Source organism: Genypterus blacodes, unplaced genomic scaffold (assembly GCF_046128005.1).
Source record: "Genypterus blacodes isolate CSIRO-AG114 ecotype Tasmania unplaced genomic scaffold, CSIRO-AGI_Gbla_v1 ptg000064l_1, whole genome shotgun sequence".
Lineage (NCBI taxonomy): Eukaryota > Metazoa > Chordata > Actinopteri > Ophidiiformes > Ophidiidae > Genypterus > Genypterus blacodes.
The window spans coordinates 3,310,001-3,336,315 of NW_027466876.1; the positions used below are offsets into that span (position 1 = coordinate 3,310,001).

At 47.3% G+C, this 26,315-nt stretch overlaps 1 protein-coding gene and 1 non-coding gene across 2 annotated transcripts in view; one reads left to right on the forward strand and one right to left on the reverse strand.

Annotated features, from left to right (window-relative positions):
* The window catches only part of LOC143004072 (nesprin-1-like), a 70,808-nt gene that overhangs the window by 12,116 nt on the left and 32,377 nt on the right, over positions 1 to 26,315 (forward strand). Inside the window, exons 18-52 of the mRNA XM_076154915.1 lie at positions 303 to 439; positions 2,093 to 2,270; positions 4,532 to 4,714; positions 4,845 to 4,988; positions 6,645 to 6,800; positions 7,585 to 7,749; positions 7,955 to 8,127; positions 8,325 to 8,478; positions 8,952 to 9,095; positions 9,224 to 9,388; positions 9,488 to 9,805; positions 9,942 to 10,097; positions 11,809 to 11,979; positions 14,714 to 15,040; positions 15,346 to 15,498; positions 15,688 to 15,855; positions 15,954 to 16,130; positions 17,460 to 17,606; positions 17,688 to 17,813; positions 17,999 to 18,175; positions 18,287 to 18,552; positions 18,652 to 18,808; positions 18,927 to 19,325; positions 19,486 to 21,090; positions 21,466 to 21,803; positions 21,881 to 22,025; positions 22,135 to 22,353; positions 23,186 to 23,472; positions 23,875 to 24,040; positions 24,164 to 24,319; positions 24,414 to 24,566; positions 25,013 to 25,195; positions 25,305 to 25,442; positions 25,794 to 25,979; positions 26,140 to 26,262. Coding sequence (XP_076011030.1) covers positions 303 to 439; positions 2,093 to 2,270; positions 4,532 to 4,714; positions 4,845 to 4,988; positions 6,645 to 6,800; positions 7,585 to 7,749; positions 7,955 to 8,127; positions 8,325 to 8,478; positions 8,952 to 9,095; positions 9,224 to 9,388; positions 9,488 to 9,805; positions 9,942 to 10,097; positions 11,809 to 11,979; positions 14,714 to 15,040; positions 15,346 to 15,498; positions 15,688 to 15,855; positions 15,954 to 16,130; positions 17,460 to 17,606; positions 17,688 to 17,813; positions 17,999 to 18,175; positions 18,287 to 18,552; positions 18,652 to 18,808; positions 18,927 to 19,325; positions 19,486 to 21,090; positions 21,466 to 21,803; positions 21,881 to 22,025; positions 22,135 to 22,353; positions 23,186 to 23,472; positions 23,875 to 24,040; positions 24,164 to 24,319; positions 24,414 to 24,566; positions 25,013 to 25,195; positions 25,305 to 25,442; positions 25,794 to 25,979; positions 26,140 to 26,262 — 8,040 coding nt within the window. The remainder of the gene's footprint in view (positions 1 to 302; positions 440 to 2,092; positions 2,271 to 4,531; positions 4,715 to 4,844; positions 4,989 to 6,644; positions 6,801 to 7,584; positions 7,750 to 7,954; positions 8,128 to 8,324; positions 8,479 to 8,951; positions 9,096 to 9,223; positions 9,389 to 9,487; positions 9,806 to 9,941; positions 10,098 to 11,808; positions 11,980 to 14,713; positions 15,041 to 15,345; positions 15,499 to 15,687; positions 15,856 to 15,953; positions 16,131 to 17,459; positions 17,607 to 17,687; positions 17,814 to 17,998; positions 18,176 to 18,286; positions 18,553 to 18,651; positions 18,809 to 18,926; positions 19,326 to 19,485; positions 21,091 to 21,465; positions 21,804 to 21,880; positions 22,026 to 22,134; positions 22,354 to 23,185; positions 23,473 to 23,874; positions 24,041 to 24,163; positions 24,320 to 24,413; positions 24,567 to 25,012; positions 25,196 to 25,304; positions 25,443 to 25,793; positions 25,980 to 26,139; positions 26,263 to 26,315) is intronic.
* trnar-ccu (transfer RNA arginine (anticodon CCU)) lies at positions 23,681 to 23,753 on the reverse strand. The gene has a single exon. It is a non-coding gene; the product is annotated as a tRNA-Arg (tRNA).

A 26,315-nucleotide genomic window follows, 5' to 3' on the forward strand; every position in this document is an offset into this window, starting at 1 on the left:
AGAGAGCGGGAGAACGTTGTCCACAGCTCCTTCCTGCCTCACTCTGAAGAACAGAAATGCTATTGTACCAGCAGCACTGTGAGTATGTGTCGGTTAGTGTGTGTGTGTGTGTCTGTCTGTGTGTGTGTGTGCATGTGTGTGTGGATGTGAGAAGAGTGAAAACAGCAGAGCCAAAGTGTGAATAGGAATGCGAAGGGTGTCATGCGGATCTGTTCAGGGGTTTGTCTCTCTGTGCCTTACATGCCTTGCACATGCAAATACACACACTCACGCCAGCTGTTGTGTGTTTTTGCGTTGTTTAGGACATACTGGAGGGCTTGCAGGGAGCTGAGCCGATGGCGGAGAAGTTGAAGGGTCAGCTGAACGACCTGGTACGATACTCCAGAGACCTGGGCGTACAATCAGACCGGGTCACCGCCTTGATCAAGCAGCACAACAGGTGAGTGCTTGTGTGTGTGTGTGTGTGTGTCTGTGTGTACTAGGAAGTTTATTTCTGTTGGACGAGCGTGTGTATGTGTCCGCGTGCTTCTGCATTTGAATGAGGGGTCGCCAAATCTGTCCATCAGACGTGGGGGTGAAAGGTGACAGAACGCAAGGAGCAGAGAGCAGAGGCACCACCGGTTGCTAAGCGACGTTTTTTTTTCTCCTTTCCTTTTTTTTATTTATTTGATGATGTTTGCTTTTCTGCTCACACATTTCACACTTGAGTATTTACAAAGCTCTAATTGCCTCCTTTTCTGCCCGCCCGTGTTCATTTAGCACTTGTTTGTGAACGCACCGTGCGATGCCTTTCCAAAAGACGCCGCTGCATCTGAAAAGGGGGCATTCATACACACACACACACACATACACACACACACACACACACACACACACGCTACCCTCTCGTGTACCCAGTGCAGACATACAGACGGTCACGGTCATGTGATTTCTGCTTACGTACGGCTGTTTATAAGATTTCCCCATGAGAAAGGTTTGACACTAGATTTATAGTTTTCAGCTTAACGGTTAAAGAAGTCTGAGATCTGCTAAGTGTAAGAACCAAAAAAGGGACTTTGAACTTGGCAACTTTACAGCAGGTGGTTGATTTGAAAAGAAATAAATGTGAAATGTGAAGACACCCGGTCATTTACTGGCTGGCAGCTTGACTCGGGTCAGAACGTTGGAGATGCTCTGGTGGGTAAATTGGCACAAACATCACACACAACCCTCTTTCCCTCACTTGGCTTTTTAGTCTGTAATAGAGTTGGCCTGTGTGCTCTTTGCACCTGTCCTGCATTACGGATAGAAGGGCGAGGAGGAGGAAAAGGCATCTCCCCCTCCTCCTCCTCCTCCTCCTCCTTCTCCTCTCCCTCCTCCTCTTCTTAGTCTCTGCCAGATTTTTGTCTGTCATGGCAGAAAAAAAAGTGCTGCTCCCACACCCGCGTTAGCCTCCCGTGCCCTCGTCTCATCATTAGAACTCTCCGGTGTCGGTGCGCCTGTGTGTGTGTCTGAGTGTGTGTGTGTGCCTGTTACAGAGTGTGAGCATGTCTGCAGGTGGCTTTCAGCAAGAGGGTGTGTGTGTGGGAGTGTTCAGTTTAACCTTCAGTCACGAGTATGAAACCCATACGTGCATGGAAATTCTGCAGGATATTTAAAAAATCCCAGTTTATCAGAAATTCCCGGATGAAGACGAGACAAGTTGCGGGAATAAAAACAACAGTGTTTCCTCCCTGCCACATTCTCTCCATCTCTCCCTGTTTACAGCACCCATGTGCCATCTCTCATTCTCTCCATCTTGTCACCCAGTGAACTCTTGCCCCTCTCACACACTGTATGTTCCCTCTCAACCCCTCCCCCCACGCCCGTACCCTTTGCCCCCATCCCCCACTCTCCCTCTCTGCTCCAACACTCATTCCTTCCACTTCACCCGCTTCACCATCCCTCCACCTGCCCCGATTCCCACCCCCCGATCATCTCCCAGACCTCCTCTCTCGCCCTCACGACGCAAAGGAGATCAAGTTTCAATCAATCGGCCCTCTAGCCTTGGATTTGAACCCATGACCTCTAGCGACTCATCTCCTTCGTCCTTCTCTTCTCTCCCGTCTCCCAGTCTCAGTCTCCGGGCGTCCAGGGAGTGTCAGAATAAGGAGCGCTTGTTGGAGCAGAGGTTTCGTGCAGCCCTCAGAGACTTCCAGCAGTGGTTGGTCAATGCCAAAATCAGCACCGCCAAATGCTTCGACGTGCCTCAGAGCGTGGCCGAGGCCTCCACGGCGCTGCAGAGGATCGAGGTAAGAGATCCACTATCTTCTCCTCTGCTCTTATCTAAAGTGGTCACTTCTATTTTTCTTCTCTATTTAGTTTTTTTGGCCAACATCGGATTTTGGCCGTTGCGATACATTTTGCACTGTGCTGTCTTGGCAATCGCTTGGCAACTTGAGTCGACTGCTCAGCCTGTCGAGTGTCAATCACAGCAACTGTTTGTGCGACTGGAGGGAGAAAAACATCGCCGTCTGTGCAACAGCGAGTTTAAACGTTTTTTTTTTATATCTATGCACGTATTTAAACTGGTGTAGTTATTTGAGACAGCAAGACATGGATGGAGGAATATGAACAATAATAATATTCATAGAGTTGTGTTTGCCTCCCAGTCTGACTACAGTCATAGTCTACTGGTCACTGGAGCGGTTGAAACTGGGTCAGGTAGCTGTAAAAGAAGGGGAGCTCACATTCACAATGGAACCAGCAACCTCCTTTTCCTCTTAATAACATATTTATGGTACAATTCAGCCTGATAATCTCTAAATCCACTGGAATTCACACATTTGTTTGACCCATTTTTACCCATTGAATTACAAAGACACCTTTTTATAACTTGCCAAACTAAAAGTGAAATGATTTAATAGTTGGAGGATCCAGTTTGCGGTTGGTCAAAGGGGCGTGTTGTGTTGACATGCCCTCTGTTGAGTGTCCTCTGGTGGGCTTGTTGGACGGCGGTACCAGCCGTAATCTGGATAAGCTGGAAGTGGGCGCACATCCAAATGGGATAAGAGAAAGTTCCACAGCAGGGTCTCTGCCTTTCCCCCCCAAAATACCTCTCTGTCTCTCTCTCTCTCTCTCTCTGTCCCTCCCTCTCTGTCTCTCCGTCTCTCCTTCTGGGAAGTCTGTCTGTATTTGGCAGATGTAACAGTCTGGCAACCTTTTTAGAGCACCCCAGGGTGCTGGCTGAGAGTCAGGTGCTTGTCCATTAAGGTAGCCATCCCCACATAGCAGACACTTAATTACCACTCAAACACCTGACCTCGTCCAATCCACCGCGTTCTCAACCAGGAAATTAAAATGTCGTCGTGAGCTGAGTCTGCGTTATTGAATTCGATTTTATTTCGTTTTCAATTACGTTATTTGTTACTTGATCAGTTTAGTGCTACAGTGGAAAGTCAGAACTAAAGCCGTCTATGTCAAGAGGGGAAGTTGTGTGTGTGTGTGGGTGTTTGTATGTGTGTGTTGTCAAACCAGGATGCCAAACGAGGGAAGCAGTGTGTGAAGAGTGTGAAGTTTTTGTGCTTCTTCAAGAGTTTCCAGTGAAGCTTTGTGGATGGGAGGGAACGTCATGAAGTAAACGGCAAGAGAGGAGAGAGAGAGGAATACGGGGGGCGGTCATGTTTTATTTATTATTGACTTGGTGTGGAATGTGGAACAATGTTTCCACATGGCTGACCTCCAGGAGGGCCGGTGCGGGGGTGGGCGGGGTTTGGGGGGGGACGGACGCACACTGTGGGGGTGGGGGGGGTTGCATCCATTGTGTCATGCTTAATTGGTGCTATACTGTTACGCTGGCACGAGGAGAACCGGCAAAAGTGTGAAAAAGGCAGTGAATGAACAGGGGAGACAAGACACACAGAGGGAGAGAGAGAGAGAGGGAGAGAGAGAGATGTATGGTCGTACAGTAAAATGTGTGTGTGAGGGGACCATTGCTCTAGTGTCTGTAAGTGATGTGCTGACTGCACAGATGGTGGAGTGGTCCCTGCTGCGCTACTGTCATCGGCTCTGCTCTGAGGGAGGGGTGTGTGTGTGTGTGTGTGTGTGTGTGTGTGTGTGTGTGTGTGTGTGTGTGTGTGTGTGTGTGTGTCTGTGTGTCTGTGTGTGTGTGTGTGTGTGTCTGTGTGTGTGTGTGTGTGTGTTTGGGCTGGGTACAGAGGAGCTATGTCAAAACCAAACGCATTTCAGGCTCAGTGACTTTGCTTATCTGATCTCCTCCCCGGGTCAGGCCCCTCCTTCTGCCCACGCATATGGAATTAGTAATGACTCGGTCTAATTACAGCACGCGACAATCTACAGTGAGATTCATGAACACTAAATCACATCAGTTGGCTGCGTAATGTACCACCATATGGATTCCACTTTACTCCTCTGCCAAGGCGTTGTAAGTGGAAGACAAAAGATTTGGGGCTCATTCAATCCATTTCTCTCTGTTTGCCTTCCCCTCCCAGCATTGCGCGTGTTTGTGTTAAGTAGTCATAGCCTCTTTGTCTTTGTCTGTGTATCCCCGCAGGAGTTCCTGAGTGACAGGGAGCACGGCCAGGCCAGGCTGAGTACAGTAGGAGCCAGTGGGGAGCTGCTGATGGCCGTGGTGAGCAAAGACAGAGTGGAGGGAATTAAAGCCAAGGTGTCAAATGCCAGAGATGATTGGAAGAGCCTGATGACCAACCTGCAGATGAGAGAGGATGCACTCAAGGTTTGGGCCCTTATTTTTAGTCTGGATGCCGGTGATCCTGGTTATAGAGAAAGGAATTCTAGATCTTGTGTGTGTGTGTGTGTGTGTATGCATGCAGACTGATGGATTTGTGTTTGTACCACGTCGCCAGAAGTTGCGCTCTCAGATGACGGACTTCGAGGCCAGCGCTGAGCCTCTGCAGGACTGGCTCAACAGCACGGAGGGCAGAGTTCAGGAGAGCAGCGCTCGGCTTCACGACCTCCCCGCCAAGAGACAGGAGCTCAGCAAACTGCAGGTATGGACGAGCACGAGAGAGGAAGAGCCTCTACCTGGACTAGAGGAGAATCCAGAGAGCTTTAATGCTGTCACATCTTTTGGAACAGAGAAAGAACAGCAAGATTATCATTCATCTTTTATTGTTTTATTAAGATAACGAGAAATTTCATGTTAATTTCTCAAAGTAACAAGATGACTAATGAGAAGTTTTGATAAATCCATTACAGCATTAGTTGGAGGCCTGATGTCCTCACATACATCTTGATAATAGGTTTAAAATTAGGGTAACTAATCCTAACTAAACCCTTTTTTATTTCACTGGGAACAAAAGGTCGCAGCTGATCAATTAGTGATGTTTGGTCCCAAGGGGCCTAATGCTAATGCTAATGCACAAGTCACAGGTTATCCTCCTGTCTCTTTCTTTATTAACCAAACCCAAGAGTTTTAGTTTTTTCCCCACATGGGACCATCTCTTAATCTTTACCCCAAATCCTATGGCGAAGCATTTTGTAACACATTAGGGTGCTTTAATCTGTTTTTGTGTTAATTGCTTGACGCCATGCTGAGTGAGCTCCTTTCACATTCTTCACGCCAGATGCTTTTACTGAAATCCTCTTTTGTTTTCAACGAGGGTACCGAGAAGTTGTAGGTCTCTATCAGATACACGTCCTCATAATGCAACAATCTCATATCAGCTGGTAGAAGAAGAGGAAAAGGACCTAATTAGATTTTTTCGAGCACTTCTGGATCAATAGGAAAGTCCAAAAGAGGAAGTCCAGAAATCTAATTAATTCCCCTTCAGTCACAGCTGAAGCACTGTGTGTGTGACTAAAGGCCCTTTTCAGGATGTGATAACAGCCTGCGCCGCCGCTGCGTCTGGCAGATACAAAAAAAAGAGGAAGAGAAGAAGAGAGAGAGAGGGAGAGGCGTGGAGCGTTTAATAGATAAAACCCACAAAAGAGAAGAAATATATCAAACCCATCTCCGAGCTCTTGCCCTTATCGTTGTTGCTATTTTTGTATTTACTCCGCCGCCCGCCGCAACGCTTCTCATTGTAGCCTTTGTCTGCCCTGAAAGCAATTACATTTCTCTCTCTCTGTCTCTCTCCCCCCCCCCATTGCATGCCCCGACACCTGAAGTACAGTACGACACACACACACACCGACGCACGCATCAGGCTCTCAGCATCTCGTCCTCTTTACCTTTTCACATACGTACCCCCTACCTTTACAGCGTCTTATCAGGCTCATCTCCTCTGCCGCTGCCGTGCTGTGCTGCCCATGTGACTAATCGTAATCCTTTTTTGAAAGACGAACATGAAGAGAAATGCTGCCGATGCTGTTTTTTTGGGTTGTTTTTTTTTTTTAAAGCTGTTCTCTCCCCGTCTGTATCCGTGTATTTCAGTGTGCTCTTGTTGCTCTGCCTGTTCTTGCGACACGCTAAACCAACCCTGTGTTCCTCCTCTGTGTTTCTCTTTCCTGTCCTCACCCACCATCACATCTTACCCTTCATCCCCCCCGCCCACTCACGCACAACCCCCGTCCACCTGTCCAATATCTGCTTCCGTCCATGTCTTCTGTCATGTTTAACTCCCCTCCCCCCTGCTCTCCAACCTCCATCTCTCTCCTATCTGCCATCCTATCCCTCCCATCTCCATCTCTTCGTACCGGCCCAGTGTGTACTAGAAGAGATGGCCAGTCGGGAGGCAGAGTTGGGCAAACTGAGGGAGGGGGCTCATCGTCTCTGGGAAGGACAAGCAGCCGGCAAAGGCTTCGTCCATCGCGTCTCCCAGCTGTCTGCGCAGTACCTCGCCCTCAGCAACTTAACCAAGGTAACTGTCGCTCCCCCCCTGTAACCGCCTTCCCTCCCCCTCTGTTTACACGTGCTTGTGTTTGGGTGATGCTGCAGCTTGCAGAAGAGGCACGATGTGTTCAAAGTTCAGTCCCGTACTGTTTCTTGTTGTCGTCGTTCTCTGTGACTTGCTGTGTGCCGCCTGATTCTGTTCCAGTTGCACATCAGTTGTTGTTGTTGCTTCAGGTAAAAATTTCCCTGAGGACAACAATTACACGTCTACTCTGCAAATTTTTAATGTTGCTTCTTCATCAGTATTCATCGTGACTGAGCATGTTTGAAAATTCCAGAGATGAAATGTGTCATCGCATGAGAAATGGGGCATGCCGTTTAGACGAGTCACACTCTAATGATTGATTTGATACAGCAGACAGCAAACATTACACACTGACCGCATAAGCACCCTCCTATTATCACAGGACAATGGGTGCCCTAACAATGATGTATGGGACTTATTTACTTCCTCGGCTAGCTACTGGAGAGCTATTTTTAGGTCTTCTTCCTTAGCAGACATGGAAACAGGGAGGGAATCATTTCAAATTGCCACTTGCAGATTATTATTGTGGCCTTTCTCCACTTTACAGCTACTGTGATGTTAAATATGCATGAGAGATGCTTTTTGCTCCAGTGTGTGAGTGGGAATAACACTGGCGAGGCAAACAAAAGTCTGTTGGTGCATTGGGAAGTATATTCAAATGCAAACAAAAAGATATGCATGGGCTATTTTGCTTACTGGAAACTGTGCTGTGCTCTGATCTCTGAAGGACAAAGCTGCCAGGATTGAGCGGATCGTGGGGGAGCATCGCCTCTTCTCGCAGGGCCTTAAAGAGCTTCAGGACTGGGTGTGTGAAGCTCAGAGGGTGCTGGACACCTGCATCTCCCCGACCACTGATAAGAGCGTGTTAGAGGACAGGATGATACAGCTGGAGGTAAGGAGGGACAAGAGGACAGTTGGAGTCTCCCGTAAAGGAATACGGCAGAGACAGATACAGTAAAGGTGCCTGTGTGTGTGTGTGTGTGTGTGTGTGTGTGTGTGTGTGTGTGTGTGTGTGTGTGTGTGTGTGTGTGTGTGTGTGTGTGTGTGTGTGTGTGTGTGTGTGTGCGTGTGTGTATGTAAATGTTCTTCTTCTGCAGGGTTTGCTCGCTGCTCGCCAGGAGAGGGAGATCCAGCTGAAGATGCTGCTAACGAGGGGAGAAGCCGTCCAGAGGAACACTTCAGCCGAGGGCGTCCCGGTTGTACGCAAACAGATCCAGGACCTCAAGGACTCGTGGGACTCCCTACTCTCTGCCTCTATCCAGTGCAAAAGGTTCTGACCATTATCCAATCAATCTGCCAGTCAGCCAGTTGATAAATGGGACTCTGTCTAGTTACACTTGATGGATTTCAGACGGTTAAAAGGTTACAGGGACAATTCAATTTAAAGATGGTCCTGCTGTCTGGTCTGTAGTGTGGTTTTGCGTGGATGTACCAGTGTTAACGTCACCGTGTTTCATGTTGTAACAGTCAGCTGGAGGGCGCTCTGTCGCAGTGGACCAGCTATCAGGAGGACGTGGGCCAGTTTGTGCTGTGGATGGAGCGGGTGGAGGAGACGCTGGGCTGCTCGGACAGACAGTACTCTGAGATGAGAGACAAGACAGCCAATCTGGGGAAGACTAAGGTACCACAAGCTCATTAGTGATGATGATGAGATCCAGACAACCAGATAAAGTCCCAGACCAAACGGAGCAACTTTGACGGCACGATTATCCCACCCAACTGTCAAAAGCAAGCGTCGTGCATGGTGTATCTCTTGCGTAACACTTATTCTAAAAACCGTTGGCGTATTTGTTAACCCTGACTGTTTCCGGAACGGCGAACACGAATTTCCAATGTTTCTAAACTGGAAACAAAGAATGGTGACAGCCCAGAGCGCCGCATGAGGCTCATGTTGATGACTGGAACATTTTGTAGGCTGATATTTTGAGACCACATGACTGACAGGCAGAAATTAATGCAGAAAGACGTTCACAAAAAAAATGTCAGCAGCCGCACACATTTATGCCTCATTTGCTTCCCAGTGGAGTTGGATGTGTCTCGGCGGTGGAATGTGTGGGTGTGTGCTGATGGTTTGTGTGGTTATTTCGTTTGCAGCTGCTCTATGAGGAAGTTTTGAGTCACTGCAGCCCTCTGGAGACCATTGCCACCAAGGGCTCCAACATGGCGGAACACTACACAACCCAGCAGGAGGTGCAGCAACTTCAGTCTAGATACAACACGCTAAAGGAAAAGGCCAAGGTACCTCCACAAAAGAGCTTCTGATTGTCCTCCATCAAAGCATTCAAACCAGCAGGGAGCACATCAGTTATTTTCTTTAAATTGACTTATTTTAGGAATGATCTGAGTTAATATTCCTTGTTTGTCAGTGTGCGGTCAGTAAGGCCAAGGAGCTGGTGCTGGTCCATCAGGAGTATCAAAGGGGCCTGCATTTGTTTGAGGACTGGCTGGAGCAGGAGCAGGCCACACTCGCCTCCTTCTCCCATCCGGAAGGAAACGTAGATACACTGGAGAAGACGCTACAACAGCTGCAGGTATGAACGTCCTCATCTCAATCATCTCAGCGTTGTATGACTGATTGAATTTTACTTCATGTAGCTAAATCAAATCAACCTTCGTCATTCCCTTTGCAGCTACTGGAGGAGCGTTGCTCAGAGGGTCAGTCCCTTCTCTCCTCCGTGCTGACCAGCAGAGAACGAGTGATCCCCTGGGGTGTACCTCAGATTGAAGACCGAGCCCTGGACACGGCTCAGCGGGAGTGGGGGGCTTACCAGGGCCGCCTGGGAGAGACTCGGGCTCAGCTGAGCGCCACGTTGGCCCGGCTGAGGCAGATGGGTCAAAGGTTTCTCAGCCTGGCCCAGTGGCTGGAGGAGATGGAGAGAAAGACTAACTTCAGAGGTCATCGGAGGTCAGACAGAGGAACCAAGGAGGCCCAGCTTAAGCAACTCCAGGTTAGATAGTTGGTTCGACTTCGTTTTGGTTGCCATTGTTTTGCATATACATCCTTTGTTCCTTGTGTTGTGGACATGTTCTGATAGACTGGACGCTGTGTTGACCTCTACGTCTCTCTGCGTCCCTTGTGAGCAGGTGTGGCTTGAGGCAGTGCAATCACGTCAGGGGGAAGTCGACGGTCTCTCCTCCATGGCCCAGCAGGTCCTGGAGGAAACCCACATTAGCGGTCGAGTTAGTGCTACGGCCACCCAGCTCACTGCCCGCTACCATTCCCTGCTGCTCCACATACAGGTCAGCCTCTGTCTTTGCTGGACAACAATTCAAAAGGTCCATATTCTTGTAGTGTTTTCCCAGAAATATTGAGGAATAAAAGTTGTTCCCTTGAGATAACGGAACATCTTCTGTGACACACACACTGATAAGTATATTTGCTGCATATTCCTCAGCTTAAAGCCTTTTTAGCAATATATTCTTACCCCTCTGCTGTGGCCTAAAGTTGATTCCAGCCATGATTAGGCTCCAATATCTGCCCATCTCTGGGAAACGTTTAGTTTTTTTGGAGAGCTGGGGAAAATGATCTCATTATCTTTGGAAAACTATTTGAGAATAAAAGATATTGCACCTCCTCTCTCTGCTTTCATGCCACACAGAATCGTAATATTTGAGCTAAAGACTCCATTGTTGGAATGAACTGTTGCTGCTGCTGGATATGTGTAATAATGTCTTCCAGTGTAGCTTCCATCTGATGATCATGTTTCCCCCCCAAAAAAGGCCATTTTAAGAATAACAATTTCCTCTATTCTTCCTTTGAACATGGCTTCTCATGGTCTTGGTCTCTTGCTGCGGTGTTTGAGAACTCTCCAGTAACAGTTGTGGCTTTGTTTCTCTAACACCCCATTGAAGTCCTGTAGCTTTGGGACTTGAGCCTGTGTTGTACTGTAAACTCAGATCCAGCCTCTCTATTTGTCTCCTCCTCTGGGGGGCCTAAAGGGAAAATCAATGGGGCTCCTCTGGCCTGAGGCTTAGACTGTAATTAAACGATACAGAAGGCAATCTCACACCCGGCAGCAGGAGTGGAAAGGCTTTGCCTGCACAGCATTGATTTTTACACCCTCAGTAACACGTTTGTGAGTGTGCGTCTCTGCATGTGTGTGTGTCAGTGTGTGTGTGTGTGTCAGTGTGTGTGTGTGTGTGTGTGTGTGTGTGTGTGTGTGTGCGCGTGTGCGTGTGTGTCATCCCTTCACATTCCCTCATTTTGTCTCTGTCTCTCTACACACACCTTGTTCCACCTTTAAAATTGACTCAAGCATGCATACGCTGACAGTCATACCAGCACACATGTACACAGACACACTACATCAACTCTGGCATGTATGCTCCCTTCTCATTTCCTCTCCGTCCATGGATGCCTGTAATTATACTGTGTGAAGTGGGGGGCCATATGGGCTGAAGGTGGAAAGCTGCTACCTCTGTCTAGTTGGAAAAGGTGTGCACTCAGCACTATCAGCTAATTGGAGCTTCTCACTGTGGGATTTGCAAGTTGAGTGAATAATGTGTCAAAACCTGCATGAGGCCCTGCCTATCCTCATTGTGCTATTGACTCTAAATCCTAGTCAAGTGGATAATGCGTCAAAAACCTAAAAACCCCTCTTACCCCTGTAGTCAAAGCCATTCACATTCAACTGATAAAAGAGGAAAAATCAGTAGTGATGACTTGGAAAGACTGTTGGGATAAATATCAGACCTCAACAAAGAGATACAGAACAAGTCTTCTTCATATTCCCCTCATGAGAGTCGCCGTACTTATTTATCATTTACTCAAAGCTAAATAATTATATCTAAAGTATCACATTTACATTATCAGATCAGAAACACCAGTAAACATGTACAGGGAGCAATATAAAGGATTTTGTTCTGGTATGAATCTGAAATGAATATGAATTTAGTCTTAATTAAGTCTGGATCATTAATAGCATTTTATTGCAATTAAACTACTTTTCAGGACACCATCAAGCAGCTGCAGGAGGAGCTGAGGAGCATCGAAGAGGCGGAGAAGCTTTGCATGTCCTTCACCGATTGGCTCAGCTCAACTCAGAGGAGCTTCACAGCAGTGACGGACGCTTGCGAGCCTCTGGACCGTATCACCATGGAGAAAAAGATGAAGAAATTAGAGGTAGGCTGGTCTTTTATCGCAGCTCTCGGCACACCTTCCTGAGCAGGTTGCAATAAATCAGAACAGACGTCGGGTTTGTTGGCAAACTGATGAGCTTGCAAGACAGGCAGCGGGCAGTGGAAAAGTGTTAACAAAAACTCATTTGAGCCTGATACCCTCGCTTGCAAAAATGTCCTTTCGCAATTTCGTCTTCTGCCAAGCAACATAAGGTACTTGCTGATAACATCAAGTCTTTTCATTTTTGGCAGTTAAGCCTACCGCAGCAAAATCTACATGGGCTGTCTGTAAAACCAGCACCGTATTCAGTATTCCCACAATATTTGTCAGTCTAGACTAAGAGAACCTCAATGTAGAAGCGATTTCTCAGTGTGTCAGGTGGGTGCTACTGGGAAATATTGAAATATTGACACAAAGATGCAATATAAAGACAATAAGCAGCAACGTTTGCTTGGCACCGTTAATACCTGAGTGTGTGGAGCACCGGATGAGACTGGTGTGTATCGATCGGTTATTACGAAGACAAAGCGGGTGCTGCTTTAGAGGAAGCTTGGGTAGCTGGGGAAGACCCCCCACTGTGAAGCAGAGGATGAAGAAGCGCCAGTGTCAGGAGCCTGCTGGCACAGACTCTGTAATTGATGCAGTGCCCTTACCGCTTCACATCACACAGACACACACACACACACACACACAGACACGCACACACTCTCCTCTCGCGCACTCTACTCATATCACAAAAGCCACACAGAGCACTAACAAGCCACGGCAAACTCCAAAATCCATACACGCTTTGTGATTCCATACACTTATCGCCTCCTTTCTTTGTATCTCTCTGTCTCTCGTCATCTCGCTGTCACTTTTTCACACCCACACCCACACACACACACCCACACACACACACACACACACACACACACACACACACACACACACTCATAGACGTTTACAGTACGTCATCTGGCGTGGGCTTTGCGGTAATCTCTGTCTGGGATCGATGCTCTGTGTTTGCTTAGGGACTGGAGACACACGATCACCACATGTGTCCTGGTAGCGCTGCAGATGACACACCAACGCTCGGCTGTTCATTGAGCTGGAATGATTATGAATTGACACAAAGACCAGTGGTCAATATCTGTGATAAGGGCCATTAGTTTGATCACACTCCGTTTAATGCTGTGTTGTAACTCCCGCTGTCTCTCTGCTGCATTATAAAAATGTGAACGTGTTTTATTTTCACAGTAGTTTTATAAAAGTTTAAGGGCGTTTTTAAATTTATGGACCATGATACACAGCTTGGCCTTCCCTCTTGAAAATAAAAAGGAAGCTTACACAGATATTGGCAGATAAAAGAGCTTATTTAACAGTTATGTTCAGAGGTGTACTGTTTTGCTGCAATGCATTCATTCACAGTAGTAGAGACAATGGCAACCTAGACAAAAATCATCTTTGCAATGTTTCTTGGCCATTCTTGTCAATACTGTAACCTGTGAAAGACCTAATAGATGTATTACAGTGCCACAATAGATGTGCAGTATTAGATGATTGAGGAGAATCGATGCAGAGTAAGAAATAAGAATCAATAGAACAAACACTGGGACCTTCCTCAACTAACATCCAGAGCTGCTTTTCACTCTCTGCTCAACTCCCGAGGACAGCAGAGACTAATAACACTATAAAGAGGAGGACAAACTAGGCATTTCAAAGCATTTCCATGACTGCACTTTGAATTATACCTGTTATTAAAGGCGGTTTAAGGATCATTCAGAGGTTTGAACGGTTCTTCACACACTAATGCATCTACAGTTTAATGCACTATTTGGCTCAAATAGGCCTCTAGAGAGATGTGTTTGCCTTTGCTTCCAAACCATCAGGGTTAACAAGCTGCGGTACCTTTACACATTCTGTATACATTAACGTTGCTGACAAGGATATTCAGTTGTTGATGTTTCTGTATGTATGAGTTAATGAAAGCAGATTGAATATAACACAAATAATCTTTCTTGCTTTAAAACACTTATTAATCATACAAAGCAGAGCTGTGTTGGTATCTCATAATAAAGTCATGACCTTGAGATTCTGATATTCTAATTGGGAAGATCGACGTGTCTGGAACGTCATATCAAGCAGGAAACATGGACGTGTTTGGATTCAGGTGTTGTTATATTATATTGTAAACAGAAGAAGCTGCAGATATGTGGTTTCTACACTGTGAAGCTTCCCTCTATTTAGACAGTAATAGACTGATGATGAAAGCTAGATGGCATCCCATGGAGTGGAACGTGGCATGTCCATGTGTGTTGTGGTTGCCCTGGAAACCCCTGCGGCTAGTGCTGCCCGTTAAGGGTCCTTATAATTGGATCCTCCTTTCATATTATTCACCGAGGTTTCTCCACATCATGACCTCAGCGTCTTCCTCACATCTCACCATGCAGGTGTCAGCCTACCTGACGTGTTCAAAGCCGTCCAAACACGACGCTCGGCTGTGACCGGGGCAGCAGTGGAGGTGAAGGACGGAGGAAGCAGCGATACTGTGTGTGAATGTTAACCTTGAAGTTTCGACAGCTAAATAAAGCTGCAAAAGGAAATGTGTATCTCCTCGTGGTGGAGGAAAACATGCTGCATTTCCCTCTGCCCCAGCAGTCAAAATACTAAAGATGAAGGTCAAAGCAATTGTGTTAACACCATTGCAATCCCCACGCTGAGTCTGTATTTCTGATTTCTCCTCTCTAATAACCAGGCTCTCCAGTCTGAACTCAAGCACGGGCACAGCTTTCTGAAATCCCTGAGGGAGCGGGGGGAGCAGGCAGCAGGCTTCCTAGATGAGGTTGGAGCTGAAGGTTTAGGAGGGGAGGTGGAGGCCCGGCTTGCCCAGCTGGAGGAGCTCGCCGGCGAACTGAGGCAAGAGCACAGTTTTCTGGAGCGGGCATTGCTGCTTACTAAGGAGTTCCTGGAGCGGTACAAGGCTCAGGCCCAGTGGCTGGTGGAGACCAAAGCTTTGCTCAGCACCCCGGTGGAGGCCAAACCTGAGTTGTACCAACGGAGAGCACAGCTAGCTAAGTATAAGGTATGAAATCCCTCCTATATAACAATGTATGGGTATTTACTTAATTGTTTGGAGGCTGCCATCAGTAATTTTGCATATTTGTTGGTTGGAATCCTGACATCTGAGATTTGAGCTTGCATTGTCAGAAAACCAATCCAAGGCAAACATTACAAACTACATTTCCCTAAATGTGCAATGAGACTAATATTTAAATATCTCAATATCATCTAACACAGCTTCAGTAACTAAACACTCTGAGAGTTATTTGATCTATCCCAAAGGGTGCCAAGAATACCATTTGTTGCTCTGTGTCTCCTGTGCCTCAGGCCCTGTTGCAAATGGTTCAGTCCCACGACGGAGCCGTCAGATCAGTGGTGGAGAAGGGAGAAGCACTGCTGTCCTCTGTTCGCTACCAATCCATCAGAGACAAAATGAACAGACTGCAAAATGACTTCAGTGAACTGTGTCACACGGCTATGGTGAGATCCTGTTGTCAGATGGCTGATTCTGGTCTTACAGAGAGTTTAAAAGGTTTTTTCCCTCCATTTAAGCTAGAGATGCTGGGGAAGGAAACTCAATCCAGTGTCAGTCAGATATGATAACACTGCATGGATGGACTTGTATCAGTATCTAACTTCTGTGTATGTTCTTCACTGTATTGTGTCCAGGCCCATGTGGAGAATTTGGAGGCACAGGTGAAGGAACAGGAAGCTTACCACATTGAGCTGCAGGAAGTGGAGCGCTGGCTGCTCCAGATGTCCAGCAGGATGGTCACACCAGACCCCAATGTGGGCAGTAGCCTTGATTCAGCCACTCAGCAGCTGGCCAGGCACAAGGTGAACTGTTATTATTTTCAAGAAGACATTTCATTGTAGGGCTTAAACAACAGCAAAGTCCAAGCACGCTCTCTTAACCGTTGCTGTGTCCTTCGCAGGCAATCATGGAGGAAATAGCGAGATTCGAGGATCGCTTGGCAGGCCTGAAGGAGCGCGGAGACCACCTGGTGCAAGGCTGCAGTGAGCGTGTGCAGAGCAGGCTGAGACAGCAGGTCCAGGCTCACCAGCAAGGCACCAGAGACAGCTACTCTGCCATCTGTAGCACTGCACAGAGAGTGAGTGTGGAGGAGGAGGAGGAAAGCAAAGAGGGAGGGAAGAGGGGGCAGAGAGTGTACTGTACTCTGCGCTTTAAGTTAATTAAACACTGGAATGGATCGAGCATATTAAGCGTTCAATTGCAAAAACTAATAACTGTGTATTATGAAATGGCTGGAATTCAATTTTGTTTTGTTTTTTAAAACATGCATTTCAAGTAACATCAATCAAACTGATGTTGGGTTCAAATAGAATACAAATTTAAATCCAAACTCATCGAAAAAATAGGTTGATTCATAATAGATGTGATTAGATTTTGATCTAAAAGAAAGTGCTTGTTGATTTTTCAAAATGAAATGATGGATCCATGGAGGTACACACCACCTTCATACTAATGTTAATATTCTAACCACCAAGGCCTCCATTTAATCCTCACCCATTCAGACACTTAAGCCCGTCTCTCAAGACAGCCCCGTCCTGCCCACGTGAAGGCTGCGACCAATAAACGCCGCCAAAGCAGAGCTCCACCGCAGCCAAATCCACTAACCCAATCTCCCCGTATTAATCTCACCGTATCCTCCGTCAACTTCTTTTTCCTGCCCGAGCCAAAAAAACTGGTCACACACGACCTCGCCGATCCACCCCCGCTCTGTCATTTTGGGAACCTCGCCTCACCTCACCTCCCAGCACACCGCCCTCCATCCCACCACTTACACATCCACGTCTGGCGTGTTGTGATGCAGTCACACTCTACCAGTACACTGCTGGCTTATCTACAACAGCACCTCCACCTCCTCCTGTGGCTGCCAACTACGTCCCAGCCCAACTCAGCTCTAATATCCTGCCTTCCATTTGCCACCGTGCCAACCTCCTCGCCTTTGCCAACTCCGCCAGGCAGCGAGCCAACACACGTCTGTCGATGACCGCCCACCCCCTCGCGTCCCTCCGCCCCCTTTTTTGTGGGCTCTCATATTAACATTGTCAATCAGACCCTGCTGTTTGGCTCTCCCCTGGAGTGCACGGACGCCTTTGCATTCGACACCTGTCAAGTTCAGCACTGCATAACTGCCGACTTGTCAGGGTTTTATGGTTTTCTGACATCAAGGGGATTTCTTTATTTACTAGAATGGTAGAGTTGATGGTTCTGAGCTTTCTGTGTTTCAGGGCACAATATATAAGTAGCTGCCCTGCGTTTCTTCTCTTCATCATCATTCCACACTTTGTCTTTCCAATCGATGAAGGAGTTTCAGGGCCATAAAATTCAATACTCATTCATGATTCACTATTAAATGGAACAGCAGGATTGCACATGTCAGCGTTCTCTTCATTTCACTGTCTTGTGTGTGCAGGTCTATCAGAGTCTCGACCATGAGCTGCAGAGACACGTGAGTCTGCAGGATACTCTGCAACAGTGCCAGACATGGTTTGCCTCCGTCTCAGTGGAACCAGAGCCTCCCACACATCCTCCCCTCAGCCTGGAGGAGGCGCTGCAGCAGGTCTGTAAAGCCACTACCCCCCCTCCTATTCAAAACAGTTAGGTAATTAGCTGCAACTCAGTGTTCTTTACTTCCTCACAGGTGAAGCAGGAGCGGGCTCTTCAGGAACAGGCCAACACCTACCTCCAGCTCGTCTGCTCAGCCTGCGACCTTGCAGAGCCGAGGGTCAGGGAAACTGCCACTGATATCCAGCAGGTCAAACTTCAGGTCAGTTAGTTACAGCCTGGAGGTAATGCGTCAACAACTTTCATTAGATTTCTTTTCCACTCATTCATGGCAATTTTGGCAAGTTCAATGGTCAGTTATTGATCTGTTGGGGTCGTAACCTCTTTTCCAGTTATCAATTAAGCAACTCTTGTGAAAGCCTGTTGTTTTTGTTTGGTTTTGTCTAGACTGAGGACCGTATGCTGCTTTGTGAGGAGGTGGCTGACAGTTGGAGAGACATTGAGGAGCAGAAGGCAGATCTGAGGATCCAGCTGAGAGAGACGGAGCAGCAGTTTCAGAACCTCACAAGGAGACCCGCAGAGCTAGAACCCAAGATTGCACAGAATCAGCTGGATAAGGCACAGGTCAGTAGTTACACCAACACATGAAATACCTACTTTACTCTTCAGAGAGAGTATTATGTATATATATGCACATTCTCATAACTATATGATTCTGCACTATTTCCCCTTCAGGAGTTCCTTCTGCAGATTAGAGAGAGACAATCTGAGGTAAACCGATTGAGTGAGGCCGTCGGTCGGCTTACGGGGGGACGGGACTCCCCTGCACTGGAGGACATTGGGAGGCTGAGGAAGGGCTGGTTACAACTGAGCCAGAGGGCAGAAGAGCTGGAGGCTCAGCGAGGGGAGGACATGCAGCGGAGTGGGGAGTACCAGGAGAGCGTTGTGGCTGTGGAGGAACTCTTCCACCAAGTCTCCAGGGAGTGGGACTACCTCGCCAGGTATCAGCCTTTCCTGTCAAGGTTTTTATAATAAACACGGTTTACGGTTTTACGCAGTGTAATTCTGACAGCACCCAAACTCTCTCTGTGTGTACACAGGGCGGACACTGAGAGCACGAGCGAGCATCTGGAGGCACTAAGGAAGCTCTCTTGTGACCTGGAGGAGCAGAGAGGAACTCTAGAAGAGTTGAAGGATCAGAAACACGCCGTCCTCCCTCGGCTTAGCCTGCTTGACAAGGAGCTGGTCAAGCAACAGGTAAAGCTCTGTCTTAACACAAATTCTGCATCATGGTGGTTTGTCTTATTGAAAATGAGTGATGATTATTAGAAAAAACTCTTTAAACTCTTATTCTCTGTGTTTCCCTTTTCCCTAGGTGGGACACCTGGAGCAGCGCTGGTCCCAGCTCGAATCCCTGATTCAGCAGAAGATCCAGGATTCAGCACAGACTCTGGAGGATCTGGCGAGAGTGCAAACCCAATTGAGGGATGCCCGAGAATGGGTGGAGGAGCAACGACCGGCTCTTACTTCTGCATTAAAAAGCAGCCCACCTCCAGATCTGGCCCAGAGCTTCCTGTTTGACCATCTGAGCGTGTGCGTGGAACTGGAGGCACGTCAGCAGCTGCTGGGTCAGGCAGTGAGTGAGGCCCAGGCTGTAGCTTCCAGACTCGGGCTGAGTGAGAAGAGATGCCTGCAGGAGCTCGTTGAACAGGCCCAGACTGAGGTGGACTCCCTGGGAGCTCGGGTTGCCCAAAGGAGGAAGTACCTTAGTAAGGTAGTTGGATTTTTCTTCTGATCTGGTAGCCAGGTAAAAATAATTGGTCTGTGGATAGAAGTAGGAGTAGCTCATGCTGTTACTGATTCAATGTTTTATTACCACACGGTCCTGATATTTGTTTTTCAAGCTGTGTGTGTGTTTTATTATTCTTCGGTAGGCCTTTACAGAGAGGACCCAGTTCCTTCACGGCCTGGGGAGAGCTCTGTCTTGGGTACAGCAACAGGAGAGGAAGGCTCTGATAGACGACCACATCGCACTCCTCCCCGAAGACCTGGCTAAACAGGTCGCTTCTTGTCGGGGGGTCCAAAGTGGCTTACGAACTTACCAAAGGGAACTGGCATCTCTGTGGCTACAAGGGCGAGAGCTGGAGAGAGATGCTACTGACAAAGAGAGAGCAGAAACCCTGGCGAAACTTGAGGACTTACAGGCGGTCTTTGAGAATGCCTTACAGAGGACCACCCAGCGTCTGACAGACTTGGAGAAAGCCTTGACATCCAGGAAGTATTTTCAGGTTGACCTGGATAAGACTTGCCATTGGTTGCGGCGAGCAGACGCCATTACGTTCCCTGAAATCAATTTAAGCAACTTAGAGGATACCTCTGAGTTGCAAACGCCGTTAACTAACTTTCAGAATGTACTGGAACAAGCTTCAGAGTACGAAAACCTGCTCCTTATCGTCCAAAGAATAGGCCAGGAGATCCTCCCCACTCTGAATGAGATCGACCACTGCTACCTTGACGAGAGGCTCAACGCCTTGCCTCAGCAGTATAACAACATCCTAGCTCTAGCCAAAGAGAAGAAAGATCGAGTCCAACAAATCATCCTGGAGAGAAAAGAGTTTAGCACTTTCTTTGAAATTACACGTAATGCACTTGAGGAGCTTCAGGAGCAATATGACAATCTGGAGAAACAGACTATCAGTGTTAGCGAGAAGGAAGTTGTTCGTCTAAATAACGAGTACAGAATTATCCAGGAAAGTTTATTCCATATTAGTCCCGCAGTGAGAGAGCTTAATGGGAAAAATGAGGGGTTTCTCTGCAGGGGACAGCAATACAGAGCTGAGGAGACACAACAGCTGGTGAACCTCCAATACACACTGAGAAGGAGGAACGATCGGAAAATCAAACTCTTGGATGATTCTTTGAAAAGAGTCGCAGAGCTTGAGAGAATAGAAGCAAAGTTGGATTCCGATTTGAAGTCTGTGAAGGAGAAGCTGGACGGACTCAAGTCAGACAAAAAACTGGGTGCCATGGATAAAATCACAAGTCTTTATTTGCTGCTTCAAAGTCTGGATTGTGTCGTATCAGAGGCTCTAGAATGTAACCAGCAAATTAAAAGCCTCAATCTGAACTTTGACCCCGCTGCCGTTGAGGGAAATACATCAAGGCAAGAATCATTGCAGGCTTTACGAGTTGAAATTAAATGTTTTATCACAGAAAGCGAAAAGGACATCACAAATTATGACGAATTTGCAAGAGAGGTTGAGAAAATGTCAGAATGGTTGAGAAACATGAAGGGCAGTTTAGAGAGTCCTTTGACCCTTGCGGAGGTCAGTTTGGAGAAGGTGCAAGAGGAAGTGAGGAGACTGAAAATCACAGAAGAGGAAGTGAGGAGTAGACTGAGGGTAGCAGATGCCCTAGGTGGCAGAGAAAAGCAAAGGCTTGACGGTAGAAAGCAAACACCTCCAGCACTCGCAGAGGAGAAGATGCAGGAGTTGGCAAAGCTGGGATCAGAAGTTCAACAGAGAATCAGCACAAAACAGGTGTGTGTGATTTACTGTTATTGGTTCAAAGTTTAAATAGTTTCATCTGTAGATCATCAGTGGATTTAATCTACTGTCTATTATTCTCTAGTTCCTGATTTAAGCCTGTAAATATTGATTATTTATTAAGGGTACTATCAATATCACTTGGCATTAAGAGACACTTTGACCGTCCACATAATGGGTCCCTGAGACCCCGCGTCCTCATATGTGGACATTACATTTTTCCTTCCCTAATGCTTATACATACTTGTGCTTAACTTAAACCTGTTGTCCTCATGAATGGACATGTTTCACTGCCCCATATTGTTATACATGTGCTGGAGATTTAAGTTTTTACACTTTATCCTCATAAATGTTATTGCCTTCTTCTAGCTGGCTGTGGATGAAGCACTGTCCCTTGTCCAGAAGCAGCACTTATCTCAGCAGTCCACCCAGACGTGGCTGGACTGTGCCGGGGCTTTGCTCCAGAGGGCCAACCTGGGGGTGGAACTTGAGGTCCAGACAGACTGTGTCCGGGACCTGGATGGAATTCTGTCCCAGGAACAGAGTTTTACCGCAGCATCAGAGGAGCTGGGGACTTTGGAGCCTCTGCTGGAGCATTACATGGAGCCAAGAGCAACGAGTAAACTCAGAGAAGAATCAAAAGCGATGCATTCGAGAAACAAAGACATCAAACAACAACTGGATGCTTACAGAGAACGTCTGCAGAGGTGTGTGTTTGCATTTTTACACGTCCTGTATATGTGGTGACATGTCTGTGATATGGCTTTTTGGTGTCTTTTCTCAGATGTGTGGCTCTGTGGACCACCTTCCAGCATGAGAGAGAGACTTTGGTTAGACAGATGAATGAGGCAGAAGGCAGGATGGCCATGTTCTCCACAGTGAAAGCAGCAAGTATTCAGCAGGCAGAGGACAAGTGTCAGAGATACAAGGTAAGAAATCGACAGGCAGAACAATCCTGTGTATCTATTGTCATCTTTCGGGCTTGTTTAAACATGTTCTCCTCTCATTTTCTCCTCTGTCTTTTTCCTCTGGCTACAGTGTCTGGTGGCTCATGTTGATATGATGGAGGTCTCTCTGAATGCTTTGAGAGAGAACGCGGCAGAGTTAGAGCAGCTCATCTCTGAGTCGAGCAAAGCTGCCGTCAGCCACTCTGTGTCGTCACTATGGCAACGTTGGACCAGGCTCCGCAGTGTAGCCCAAGCCCAGGAGAGGGCACTGGAGGACACTGCAAGGGATTGGAGGAACTTCACTGAGAAGGTATAAGAAGATTGATTATCTATATTGTTGCCTCATCTGTATTGTTGATGTGTGTGTGCATCCATAGTGTGTGTTTGTTCATGCATGCTTACAATGTACTAGTGACAAAGCTGTATGTATTGACTTAACGTTAAAAGCTGATTGTTATGGCCATTGATGAAAGTGTTAAAACGTATGTTGATGTGATGTAACTCCAGGCTTGAGGCCAGTTGTAGGCTCAGTGTGTGTGAAACATTTGCCAACCCTCAGGCCCATGCCAAGCGTAAAAAGCATCGGCTTTCAAGTTCACTAGGATTCCCATAAACCACTGCTTCCTAAAGGGAAATGAGGTCAAACTGTAGGAAATGGTCACTTCCTTCCATGTGGCACATTCCTGTTGTTCCCTGGGCTTCTGTGTGTCCATTGTGCCACTGTGCATGATGTCATCCTCCAGTCTCTCGACACTGGTGTTTGTCTTGGACTCTGACAGGGAATTCAGTAAACTAAAGATAGAATGAATTATGAATGAAACACGTGCAACATTACAACTTCCTTAGTGTAAATATTTTCAGTCTTTGTGATCGATCTCATTTAACTGATTCCATCACATTCTGTTAAGATGTTTGCTCATGACACGGTGCATCTCTGGGATTGATTCCCTTCATTAGCATAATGACATTCTAATGATAGCTGTCGATCAAACAGACTTGCTTAGGTGCTCAGACATCACAGATATAATTGCCTAACGGAGCAATCAGCCTGTCTCTCTTGGGTTATCAGGCATCTGTTACCCATATACTTGTGCTGTAACCTGATTCTGAGTCCTCGTCTCTAAATTGTCTCCGTTCCTCAGATGGAGAAAGTACGGTCTGTATCCAAAGACCTCCATGGCCGTGTCCCCGACAGCACAGTGGAGAAAGCAGCGACTAGGGCGGCTCTTCAGAGTCTCCTGGAATACCATGACTCCTTCAGCTCGGAGGTGGAGAGAGAGCAGTCCATCCTGGCCCTGCTGGTGCAGCACACTCGCATCCTCAGAGGAGAGGAGGTGGGGGACGAGCAGATGGAAAGGAAGACAGAGAATGGACATGAGGAGACGCTATATTTACAAGACATCGGAAGCATTCAGGAGCAATATGACTGGTACGCTGCCCCATACTGCGGCTACTCTCTTACCCCAAAACTGAAATCATATAACCGCATTATGTCTCTAACTACAGAATATCTTGTTAAGTTTTTGATCACTTGCACCAGTTAGAAGAAGAACCTTTACAGGGCCACATCACATGAGTACTGACAACACTCCGGTTGCCAGTTCATGTTTGATATAGGACTGGAAACTTGACATTATCATCCCAGATGGGACTCGAACCCACAATCCCTGGCTTAGGAGGCCAGTGCCTTATCCATTAGGCCACTGGGACGCCGAAGCCCTCAAAACCGATCAAGCATGCTTTCTCGCCCATGACTTGTGCTTTATATCGGCAGTTATGAACAGGTCAGAAAGTACTAGTGGTCATTTCCTAACTCTGCGTCCTTTTCCAGCCTTGTTTTGCGGGTGCGGACCAGCAGGACTCAGGTACAAGAGGAACTGAGGGAGAGAGAAGAGGTGGAGAAGGAGCTGGGCTTGGTCAAAGGCTGGATCCAAGACACTCGTGGCTTACTCCTGAGTCCCTCTGCAGACCTGGATTCGCTGTTGCAAGAGCTCGAGGTGAGACACACGTACACACAAATACTGCTTCCACTACCTGCAGAACCGTAGAATCTTGGACTTGTTTAAGGATCAAGGGTCATTTCATACAAGGGTCTGTATCTGTGTGTGTGTGTGTTGTAGACTGCACACGGGGAGGTTATCAGCCGACGCCAGAGTGTGGAGCGTATGACAGAACTGCAGCAGTCCAAATACCAGGACCTCCAAGCTGGTCTGCCCTCTGAGCTCAGCATGCAGCTGGCTGAGGTGGCTCTTGCTCTGGGCTCTGCTGAGGACCAGGCAAGCTCTCCTCGCTACATGGCACATTATATGAAACAGTCTTCATAGTGTTAGTTTTGGACAGCACTTTGATTCTTTCTTATGTCCGCTTTAGGTTCAGGCCAGAGAGAGGGAGGTGCAGCAGACCAGAGATGTAAAAGAAGACTTCAGCTCCAGACTCCAGGACATCGAGGGGAAGCTGAAGACCATTGCACTGAAATTGGAAGACAAGGCTACTGACCTGGAGGAGGCCAAAGAAGAGACCAAAGTAATCAACCAGACAGATTGACTAATTAATAAGCAATTAACCCCTTTTGAGATGGCTATTCATTTTGCAGATGTGGAGGTTAATGACTGTGTGAGAGTTGGAATGGCATGAGCTGAATTCTGCCCTCAACAATGACCCAGATTTCTGAGGAGTATTCCAGATGGGAAACTGACCCCCTTCCCTTCTGTTCTACTCCATCTTACTCCAACTCTTTCTACTTTCTTCCCTCCCTCTCCTACCCATCAGTGTTTAGAGACCCCCATAGGATGCGGTGTGTTTAGTAGAGACATCATCAGTACAAAAAGACAGAGACATCCACCAGGGATGTTTACCCCTCACTTCATCTCCCCACATTCTTTGTTGTTACTTCTTCCCTCCTCCTCCTCCTCCCTTCTCCATTTTGTCTCATCTTCTCACCCTCTGCTTTCGTCTTTTCACCTCTCCAGAGCCTTTGTGAGGAGTGTGAATGCTGTGGCCGCGCTCTGGCCGAGTTAGGAATAGCAGTGCAGGAGTTTGGGGAGCAGAACCCTCTGTTGTGCAAGCAGCTGGGCGACGCCGTGGCCAAACTGGCTGAGGTGCAGCGCCACACCACACAGCAGGCCCAGGACAGATCCAACATGCTGAAGAAGGTAACACACCGATCATTGTCCATCATAGTCATGTAGTGGTTTCTCACAGTTTCGAAAGCTCCACGTCAATTATCTGTTTCTTTTTTCTACATCTGTCTATTGTGAGCAGGCAGAGAGACAAGTGGAGGAATATAAGGGGATGAAGGCGTTCATTTTGGGCTGGACAGAGAAGGCGGAGGCTCTTGTGAACGGTAATATCAACTGGAGCTCCGCATCCCAGCTGCAGGAGCAAATCAGAACACACCAGGTGAGTCAAAATGAATCTCAGAGCAGTCTGAAAGTTGAAAAACAATGGACTGACTTTTGTATAATATATGTAGTTATGTTACTTTACTATTATTACATGTAGTAGTAATATATGTACTTTCTGTATTTGACATATAATGTTAACATTTATTTTGATATTCAACAAAGCTTTATTTATTATATTTAACCCACATAAAATGGAGATACACCATTTGTTCCAGCTAATAACATACAGACACTCAGACACATGTGCCATGCACTCTACTGTATGTTGACTGACCCTAATTAGTATAATTGCCCTCAGCTGAAGGCTCAGCTATTTCACTGGAAATGTATGTTCCTATGGTAACAGGCGCTACTGCGGGAGTGTCGGGGTCTCCATGGCGACTTGGAGGCTATGGGTGAGAGGGAGGAGCAGCTGGGTGAAGTGTTACAGACGCAGGGGTGGAGCCAACAGGTGAAACACCTCAGCAGACGCACTGAGGAGCTGCAGCAAAGTGCAAAGACACGCCTCCAGTGTCTGCAGGATGCAGCGAAGGTAAACGTGCTCTCCGATGGCTCAGTCAGACGAGCACTACGCAAATCAGACATCGACCGTACGTTACCACTGAATGTCAAGGCAGTGAGATCAAATCAATCTTGTTAAAGTGCTTCACATTTGCCTTCCTTTTATCTGTCTTATTCCTGTCCCTCTTTAGGACATGCTGTCTCTTGAAGCAGAAGTCAAGAACCTCCATACTGCTGTAGACCAGATTCAGGTCACACTCGCCTCCCCTGACCTTAACAGGCTCAGCCTCAGGGAGCAGCTCACACACAGACAGGTAAACACATGCAAACACACACACACACACACACACACACACACACCCGCACA